Source organism: Symsagittifera roscoffensis, chromosome 4, assembly GCF_963678635.1.
Source record: "Symsagittifera roscoffensis chromosome 4, txSymRosc1.1, whole genome shotgun sequence".
Classification (NCBI taxonomy): Eukaryota; Metazoa; Xenacoelomorpha; order Acoela; family Convolutidae; genus Symsagittifera; species Symsagittifera roscoffensis.
In genome coordinates, this window is record NC_087065.1 from 14,351,085 (window position 1) to 14,361,549 (window position 10,465).

The window sequence follows — 10,465 nt, forward strand, 5'->3', positions numbered from 1 at the left end:
AAGACCCGACCAGCAGTGGTCACGAATAAAGCAGCTACATATGCCTATAAATTTCCAATGCAATGCAGCGAAAGTGGCACCAAATGGAAATAGACACAATTTGGCATGTTATACTTTGGAATATAAACAAACTGAAGGCATCCACGCTAACTTTGCATGAAAAAAATTCGAAGGCATAAAGCCAAAATATTTATGAAATAAGCATTTCAAAAGTATTGCGAGATAGATTGAGTTGGAAAAATTTTGAAATGGAGTTTTTATTATTGTATTGATATTTGAAGCAAATAGCTTTTTTCGGTCGATTTAAACAATGAGAATTGCATCAACTGTGATAATTTATCACTAATCGAAGATCAAAGCACAGGATATCAAAAAGCTGTAAAGATGCCCCAGAAGTGGCCCCAGTATTTGCTCCTTAGGTTAGAAGAAAAAGAATAGTCGTACTTTTAAACTACGCTCACTTCAAATCGGTAGTGAAACTTAGTGTTCGGTAGTGCAACTTAAGTTCGGTAGTGAAGTTGTAAATGATACTTCAACCATTTTAATATCCTCGTTTTTCTATTTTCCTCGTAAAATTAGAGCTCATACTTTTTTCGTTTTTTTAGTAAACAAAAGAGCTCAATACATTTAAGTCAATTTAGATCATGTACCTGAAAAACATATGACTTTTGCTGTCTTCCATGTTTTTATCGCAAAAAGTATAAATTAAATTAGAAAAGCGGTACATGAGACCTCAAAAACCAAGTCCTCAAAACAAAAGGCAAAATAAATTGTTCTGAATGACGACCCGCAATTTTGCGTTAGATGAAGTTTTTCTACGAAAAATCCGTTTGTACCGACACAGCAAATTGGAAAAAAGACAAAACACTTTCACAATGCGTCGAAAACAGTTTGATAACAAAACTTGTTAACGGCACGGAAACAATTTTGAAAAAATCTGCGTTCACTGTCAGAAATGATCAATTGATTTTGTTAAGCAAGTTGTTAACCTATAAAAACTTTTATGCCGATTTCAATACGCTTGCTAATCCTGAGCGTAAATATATGCTACAAACAGCTGATTTGAACAGAAAGACTTTTCTTGGTATGCTCAGTAAGACAAGCAACACAAATTTGTTCTACACACTAAACGTTTTGAATTTTAAGCAACGTACAAATCTATTTCAGTAGTGCCTCTACTATTTGAATTTGAATATTTTTGGAATGACAGGCTTTTCAATTTTTGATGGTTCCTTTCTGAAAAAAAAGAAAGAAAACGAAAAACACTCCAAGAAAACAATTTGGGGCCGGTTAGGAAATCAAATAACGTTCGTTTGCTTCACAGCCTCAGCAATAAATTTAAATTTGAAAGCAACAGTTATCACAGAGGCGAAGCTGAACTTCGCACCAATTGCGATACAAAAATAAATGACTAACTAAAACAAAACGAAAAAAAATTCCAAAAATCGTTTTTGTAAATAAAATTGCAACAACAGCCCAAATATCCGGAACAAAATTGCCTGCACCATTAGAAGCTCTATGAAGAGTTTTGGGAATGCCATAAAGAAGGCATGTTTTCCGAAATGTCCTTTCTTCGGAACTAAGCCGACAAAAAAAGCAGACAGACAATAATCTAAATTAGCCAAAATTTTCTATTTCCAAAAAAACAGGGCTCAGCTGGAATCGAACTTCCGAGCTTTGTCGTCTCAAGCATGGGGGTTACAGCAACTTGCAAAAAAGCAGAACCATCGAGCTACGGTAACCAAGCCGACAACATAAACAGGCGGACGATAGTTCGAAAAAGCACAAAAACTCTTTGCAAAAAAAAGGGCCCGGCCGGATTCGACCCGCAAGCTTTTGCCATTTAAAACTGTTGTTTTACCTCTGTGCCAGATGCTCCGGATAGTTATTGGATTTTAATGTTTAATTATGACGCGGTAACAAAGCCGAAAATACCTGAGCAAAACTCTTCATGCCGAACAAAAACATTATCTGAACGTAATAAAAATGTTAAGTCCTTTTCCCCCTCAGAGCACACACACGCGCCTAAAACTTTTAACGGTCGTAATTACGCAAAAAGAGGCCACTAAGGCGATATTTCTTCAGCCGAAAACTATTAGGCCAATAAAAAAGACAAAACATAAAAAAATGAAAAAAAAAATTAACAAAACGAGCTGGTAAAATTACAACCAATGTGGAAAGCAAAACTCAATTTGGCCTGATTTAAAAAAAAAACTTTAACCAACCGCAGTAAGAAATGTTTACAGCTAAAATAAACGATTCGTAGATGTGGCAACTAGGAAATAGGCAGAATTTGTTTGATTCGGAATATTTAGCGTTTGAAAAAAAAAACTGGTCCTGGTCAGATTCGAACAGAGGACCTTTCCCGTCTCAGGCGTAGTCGTTACCACCAAGCTAAAGGTGCAAGAGACGCTACGAATTCACTATGAAGCGAGGTACATCATGACTCCTGTGGACAAAGTTGTTAACGGTAAAAAAACGTCTAGTACCCGATTGTAATACCCTTGCTTATAGCAGGGTTACTTAAATATGAAGAAGCTTCTTGAATGAACATTCTCAGAGGTACGACACTGTTTATTAAAATTGATTCAGTATCACATGATGTAAAACTAAAAAAAAATTAAGTTGAAGCTCATCTTCAGCAAAAACTTGCCAATTCTAATGCAAAGCACAAAAACCAAATCCATGGAAAAATAGGAAAGGCATGAAAAACTCAGCAACAAAAATTAGCGAACGTGAATGAATAAACATAGCCAAAAGAAAAAAGCAAAAAAAAATCATCAAGGCCTATTTAAGAGTCTGAACTGCGGCAAAAATGGCAAATAAAAATCTCTAAACTCGACCAAAAATACCACGAAAAATGGACTAAAACATTAACGTAAAAGACAGAAGACATACGTTTGAAAAGGTTTGATTTTTCAAAATTGAACAAAAGTTTTCATCACCCCATGGGTTCTCCTGTTGAAACTATAATTAGTATATTGCTTTAAAAAATCATTATTTCACTAAAGATAACATTCAACAAAAAAAATGTCGGCCAAAATAAAACTTAACACAGAGGCGTCGCTGCACTTCGCTAAGAAACGGAAAAAATTACCTCAATGGTATAAAAAAGTTAATTAAAAAGGTAAATATAACCTAAATTGAACCCCTGACCTCGGGATTAAAAAGCCACGGTTTCTTGTCAATAATTAAATACTAGTCACCAATAAGTCAATACAACAGAGGTCATTAAATTAATAAGCAGCAAAAAGTCACCAAATGAGCCTGTTTCCAAATTGGGTTAGAAAAAGGATTCGTGATATAAAAATACGCATGTGTAATCAAAAGAACTTCACGGCTTTGACCATCCGAGGGACAACTTCATAGATTGAACTAAAATTTAGGCTCCAGAGACGCTTTTAGTTTGGGCTTACGCCATTTAAAAGTTCACGGACCCTCAAATGTAGTTTTTATCTGTTATCGGCACATATCCTCTGCTATTGCAAAATAAATTGGTGATATGTTGCAATAGGTGGTAATTTTTTTAAGAAATGTTTGAGTAGTGCATGTGCTACATTTGAGAAATATTATGCATAATATAGTCCTTTCATTTTTAATCACCTGTACATGCTAATAAGATCGTTTTTGTATGTACGTTACTCAGCCAGACGAACTGTTGTTCGAAAAAAAATCAAATTTTACATTGCTTTTGCCAAAAAATTTGACTTTGAAATACATCAATTGTCTTGTTCGAAGTATAACAAAGAGCTATCCAGCTATTTAACCAGAATCTGCCACCTATTGTAATACATCACCCAAAAAACTTACTTTTGATTGTGCATTGACTCAGCTGCGATATCACGTGGTCAGGTCAGTCTAGACGAAAGCGATTTTCAGGAAACTGCATTTACAGATTTAAATCTAATTTAATTTTTGCCTTCGAATATTCAATGTTAGCCAATACATTTAGAGTTTCATCGATCATGCCGTTTTATTCGCGTTTACACTCCATTTTTCATGTAGTTTCTTTACTTCTTTTTATCGTACGAGTACTCCATGACGTTCTTGGCATTGTAGATGTGGTTGGGGGATTGAATCAGCTGCAGTTTCTCGTTGAAGTTCCTACCCTGTGTGTACTTGTCCAAAATCAGCTCTTCGTTGATGTCTAGCGATTCTCCAGTTCTCCTGTTGATCAATTTGGCTCGCTCTTGACACATTCTAAACATAACCCTCAATTTTACTTCGCATAATTGTTAGAGTTGATGCAACTTCTTACACCGTCAATCCACTTAGAATATAGATCGAAAAAGATTCATTATCAATAAACAAAAATTAATTTTGTTAGATCTATCAAAATTGGCTGAAAAAATTTGACAGATTTTTTTGCGAAGTGATACAAAATATTGGCCTCAAATATCATCCTTCACGCACTATCAAAATGTTTCTAACTTTCTTCTTAAGTGTTCACATGTTTCCGTTTTAGAACATTGCTATCTTGAGTGATTTGTTAAATAATTTTCACATCTATAAAATAGTTTTTGTAACTATCTGAAAAAATAGGTTCGTTCCCTTTGAACTTTATCTCTTCGCACCCGATTTACACTTTGGTCTCTCACCTCTGCAGGACAGTTTCTCTGATCTTGTAGCACTTGCCCAGCTCCTTCTCGTAGTGTCTCTGAGGGTGATAGGCGAAGTGCTTGGCCATGAAACGCGTGATTGGATGCTAAACACATTTTATCGTTACTTTTTATTCCGAATTTTGGCTTCGATGTTTTCGGGACTTTTTCAAGCTATTCGGTATAACAAAAGGTGTTCTAATCGTTTCTTTACCCTTATTGCATTTTCCACTCTTTTCATACTCGCAGACTTAATTTTCGTTCTTTTGGTTTAACGGTTAGACTTATCTGAAATGATGTTTTACAATACAAAACACAGCGTTTCACATTACAAGACACACTTAGCTCATACATATGAATTTTAACAGCGGTCAATTCATCTGAGATTACACAATCTCGATGAACATATCTACGAAACATGAAAACCGCAATTTGCCAATTATCGGCATTGAATGAGCCTTTTTGGCCGTACCAAAAATAATTCTTCCTGCGGACAAAAAAGCAAAGAAAGAACGCATGTGGAAAAATCAGTCGAAATTTAAGCGAAGCAAAATGAGCAGAGTATACAAACCAATCAAAAGTTACGTCAGTTGAGCATAAATTAGCTTGATTTCAATAGGAGTTATATAATTGTGAGATGATGATGTAATTGGTCGGTGTTTTAGTCTGGTTTATTTTCGGTTGGTTTATATACTACCGAGAGAAGCATTGGCATTATACTCACTCCATAGTACTCGTAGAACTGAGGTTCGTATCCTTCGGGAGTATCTACTAGCTCCGCAATCCCTAAAAAGAAATACAATTTGAAATCAACGATTAGCAAACCAATTCATAGACGCATCATTTTTTCGAAGTAGTTCTTCTAATCCCTACACAAGTTTGAGCACTTGTTTCAAAAGAAAGACTATTCGAACAATTTATTTCCACTTGCAATTAGCAAAAAAGGATTTTACCAACCTAAGAAGCATCCCTTTCAAAATTGACAACGCTATCTTACAGAAGATAAATAGCACCGAAAAAAGAATAGATACATTTCCTTGGAGACAATCCCCCGCTTATCGTTCCGAATTTCGATACGAAAGTAACGGAATATTTGTGCTCGGGGTGGATTTTTTTTTCTTCAGACAAATTTCGACTTTTTAACTAGCCATTTTTGACGGAATTTTTTTATATCATTCGAAAGGTATTGTTGTCTTGAGCTCAAATTTGAAAAGATATTTCATCTGTGATCATTTTTCCTAAAGTTACGGGGGTTTAAAGATTGCCATTTTGGTCAATTTAGGACAATTAACGCGCGATATATTTCGTGCTATTAACGCGTAAGCGGAGAGTTAATCCGTCTTAGAAATCGTTCCAAATTGGTTAAAAGAAGCTTGTTTGCCATAATTGGTTGTTACAAGGAGCGAAATCTATCCTTTTGTACTTTATATGGCGTGTGGGGTGATGATTTTCACAAAAAATTTTAAATTTTAGAAAAAATTTTTCATTTTGTTTTATTTCATTGAATTTTTTAATGTTATTACTGCTCCATAAACCTTAAAGGGCAGTCGGAACATTCAGGGCTTTGCCCTGATACGAGCAGTCTTGTTTCTTTTAATTCCACGTTGCATTTTCATAGTTTTCTAAAACTAATTGCATTCAGAGAAGCCGAACTCAATCAGGATGTGGTTGTGGACTGACCTTGTCTGGTCAATGAATAATAAATCCAACATGTGGCAGGAATTCCAGTCAGTGAGAGATAGAACGTGAGTTGTCGCATGAACCTCGTTCTGTTGTGTCTCGAAAGTCTCATCACAAATCTGCTCTGTGCTGAGTCACCCATGCTTCTAATTGAATCTCTCAAACCTGAATTCAACTGAGCCGGTTTCAGCAGAGGCATTTTCTGAATGGTGATAATTCCTGTTCGGCGCAAAAGACCGCCGCACAGCATTTTCTAATCTGAAACAATTGATTTTGATCGAAGGTTCTGTAAATTGGCTCGTGTTCCCGCCCCTCGATGTATAGATCACTGGTTCGAGACGCGTCATAATCTACGATCACTGCTTGAGTTGAAGAGCTGATATCTCGGCTATAAATCAATTTCCTGTTTAAATTTACCAATATGCTTCGCGCTGCATTACCAGTATGCTTCACGCTGCATTTTATACTTTAATGAGGGATTCACAATCTCGCAATCTTACAGCTTTTCAGCTCCCCTCGCTTCACTTTATTGTGTAAAGCGTGACTTTACAGGGTCAAGTATGCAGACCAAATAAGTTCGGAATATCCTCATTTTTCAGCATGTCAAATTTGAAGCAATCGGAAAATAAATCAGAAAAAAACTATTAGAATAGAGCTACTTTTCAAACCTATTGCTTTTGCATGTTTCGAACGAACCTTTACACGTTTAATCAGTGGTCCATCCCTGCAGGCTTAACTCTAACGTACATATCGGCTATTGCTATCAGAGGCAAACACACATCTTCAAATGATACATCTGAATAACGATGTCAAGAAGCAAAGATTTTGGATCAGACATGGGATTTTGGATTTTTTCGTCAATTAACTAGCTGTTACAACATCAAGACTTCTTGCTTAGACTAAAATTGATCCGCGCAAAGTTTTCAGTTTTCGAGATATGAATGAGTTACTGAAAATTTTCAGCATTTTATAAAGACAAAGCGAGTTTGGGGGTGGGGGGCAGACGCTCCAAAGGGTCCCTCCTTTGAACTATTTTGCGCTATCCATTTTTGGCTCACTGAACCTAAAATCTTTTTAAAAGCGCCAATATATACTAAATTTAAGGGGGGAGCGCGCGCCGAAAAAACGCGATTTTTTGGTAAAAAAAGTTTCCAAAAAATGCCCAAAAGCGCCTTTTTGGCCTGTTTTTTTTTCAAAATATTGCCTGCGGCGCTTAAATTTTGGCCAGAACAGGGACTTTTTAGTGCTTTGTGAGAGCTCGGAAAGTCAATTAGCTCGACCTAAAAAAGTCGACAAAATTTCGAAAATTTTTTGAAAATCCGCCCCCCTCGAGGAAATCCTAGATCCGCCCCTGTCTGACACCCCTTTCTTTAAAGCACACAGTAATTGAATCATAGGATTAAAGAAATGCAATTTTTTTTTGCCTGCCATGCAATTTTTTCAAGCTATGATGTTTTTAAAGTTTTCAAATTTTATCCAGCGTAAAAGGTGACAAAATATTTGGGTGCTATTTTTTTAAAACTGCAATCTGTTATACGACGATTTTCGAGATTTCAGTCATGAAAAACGAGACCGCCAAAATTTTAGCTTTCGAGATATATTGACTTTTTTGTAAAATATGTCATAATTCTGACACAGGCAAAGTGGTGGGAGATTTGCAAATTGGCGGGCGAGTCGCAGGCAAAGCTTGTCATTCTATTTTGGCGATACGTTACCAAAATAGAATGACAAGCTAGCAGACAAAATGAGTTAAAATTTACACAGCCAAAAAAATCTCTACGATTGCATTTCAATTTTAAAAAATGTAACACAATGTCAAATTAGCATTAAGGACGAAAAATTTCTATCAGTAACTAGGCCGACACTACTTGGGTAGAACCCCTTAAGCCGAAAACAAAATTGTCGCAACAAAAAATTTTGTTATAAAGCTTTCAAACTGATCTTCGCATCACCCCACTCTGAAGCACACAAACGTGTAAAAAATTTCATATCCCTCTAAATGACGCACATCGGCTGAAACAATTAAGACGCATAAACTTTCAAGCGAAAAAATGACCAGGAAAATCTTCAAATTGAATTTTCAAATTACAGGAATAAATCAAAATAACTTTCAAGCTTAGTAGGAGCCGTTTGAATCTGCTGTGCAAATCAGGCTAATTACGAAGACATATCAAGATACTAACAACTGATTTTTTTTACACAGAACAGAGGCGAAGCGGAGCTTCGCACCACTTGCGATACTACACAATCATGAAAGTATAAGTCCAAAAACAACATGAAAATTTTTTAACAAAAATAAGTGAACCAAAATTTTCGTATGTTTCAATGAAGGACACCTAGGACCCAGCTAAGGCTGGGGCTACGTCTTTGTTATTTTTGGAATTTTTTATACTGATGCTGGACATGCGTAGTTTCAAAAATTGGACTTTGTCCAAAACCTTAGTTGTTTCTCTACTAAAATAAGTGAGCAGAATAAAAAAGATTTTGGAATTTTAACAAAGACCTAGCCTTTCTCTTTCAAAGGAGTAACCGCTTTTGATTTAGTTAGGGTAGTTTTAAGAAAATTCAAAATTCAAAAAGCAGGTGGTCATCGGTAAAGTAGAGAAGATTCCCATACTCGGGTTGCGAGATTGAACACATTGAACTGAGAATTTTCACGAGTAGTCAAAAAACTTCCAAATAGTGGTCAAAGTTCAAAAACCTTCACTAGTGAGAGACGACATTTTTTTCTAAAAACTGGGCGTAGTAAATTATATACACAAGCTTTCAACAATCTGTTGCGTCGATTAAACCTATGATATCAGATTTGGCAGGACAGTTATCGAGAAAAGTCCAAAAAAGGTCAAAAAATCAAAATATTGACTTTTCCCGAGAGCCATAAGTTTTTAGGTCTGGAAAAATTTGAGTACATTCGCGTATTCAAGGCACTTGCTACAACCAGTTCTTTGGATTGAACACAGATCTCAGATATGGGAGGGTATTTTCCGGTAAAAATCATAAAATTTAAAAAAAAAAGCTCGAAAAATTGACTTTTCCGAGGAAGATAAGTCTTTTTGCATAAAAAAATTGTGGGTGGCCGCTAATGCAGGGGAATTTACCACTACCCTCAATTGAACTGACAACCTCAGGTTTTGAAGGTTAGTTTCTGAGTAAAGTTAAAAAGATTCAAAAACGGTCAAAATATTTACTATTCCGAGGGACATAACTTTATGTCTCAAAAAAAGGTTGGGCGTAGCCTCTAATGGAATGAAGCTTTTCAGATCCGTTCTTTTCGTTGAAATTAAAATTTCAGATTCAGTCGGTAAGTTTTTGAGAAATCAAAAATATTGGTCAAATATTCCCCCCACAGATTTCGAAGGTTGTAGACTAAGATGTAAAGCAAAAAGAGACCAGCGGCAGTTTTTCTCATATAGTTGGTCTTCCTATGGATACCCTTTTTTGAAAACGGTAAAACAGTTTTTGAGAAAAAATTTATTTTTTTTGCAAAAAGTGATAAAATTTTTCAAAGCGTTTCAATTAAAAAAAACTAAGAAAACCCAATCCCATACACTTTCATAGTACCTGTTTTTATCAAACAAGAATTTTAGGCAAACATGCCTAGCAAGATATTGAACAAGTAATTGAACAAAACTTATGAAGCGGAAACAAGGTTGACAATCTTTGAGCAGACACCAGTTGAGCCGAAAAAAAACTTTCAAAAGTTTCAAGTCCCCATGAAACTACCATACAGTAATTAGTTATTACGTACTTGTTACCTCTGTGCCAGGTTTGCCGGAGATTGAGCTTGACAGCACGTGAGTGGAGAGAGTGCACGTGAATGAAGTCTAGTGATTCAAGTGATTTTGTTAAACTAGTTGTTAACCCGAAAAAAGTCTATATTCCAGTTTGATAACTCTGGCTAATCGCAAGCGCAAAAAAAGGTACTTTGGCTCTTTTTCCCCACCTAAAAATTTCTGATTAGTTTAAACTTTTGATCACATCGTCCGATTGTTTTGAAAATAGGCATGCAATTAGGCCATAACAAACATATTTGGTCGTCATAATTAACCTTGTAAAACCACTGGTAACACTATTAAATTGATGCTCGTGAGGTGAAGGAAAAAGAAAATGAAGGAAAAAACGAAACTTCAATAGCGAGAGTAATGATATAGCTTCTTAAGTGCACAGTTACTGCAACCGGTAGTGCA

The 10,465-nt window shown here is 35.8% G+C and overlaps 1 protein-coding gene across 1 annotated transcript; it reads right to left on the reverse strand.

Moving 5' to 3' along the window:
- Positions 1-3,888: 3,888 nt before the first annotated feature.
- LOC134844548 (NADH dehydrogenase [ubiquinone] 1 beta subcomplex subunit 5, mitochondrial-like) lies at positions 3,889-6,532 on the reverse strand. Its single transcript, XM_063861275.1, has 4 exons — positions 6,279-6,532; positions 5,323-5,384; positions 4,599-4,705; positions 3,889-4,200 (listed from the first exon to the last, which is right to left on the reverse strand). The coding sequence occupies exons 1-4, from the start codon at positions 6,526-6,528 to the stop codon at positions 4,011-4,013; spliced, it is 609 nt and encodes a 202-aa protein (XP_063717345.1). The 5' UTR covers positions 6,529-6,532; the 3' UTR covers positions 3,889-4,010.
- Between the last annotated feature and the right edge of the window lie 3,933 nt (positions 6,533-10,465).

Excerpts from the sequence above, each read along its gene's own strand:
- LOC134844548 (XM_063861275.1), bottom strand. The coding sequence starts at position 6,528 with ATGCTGTGCGGCGGTCTTTTGCGCCGAACAGGAATTATCACCATTCAG. Across the intron at positions 4,706-5,322 it reads AGTTCTACGAGTACTATGGA|CATCCAATCACGCGTTTCAT; the intron begins GTGAGTATAATG and ends AAATGTGTTTAG. Across the intron at positions 4,201-4,598 it reads AGAGAAACTGTCCTGCAGAG|AATGTGTCAAGAGCGAGCCA; the intron begins GTGAGAGACCAA and ends GGTTATGTTTAG.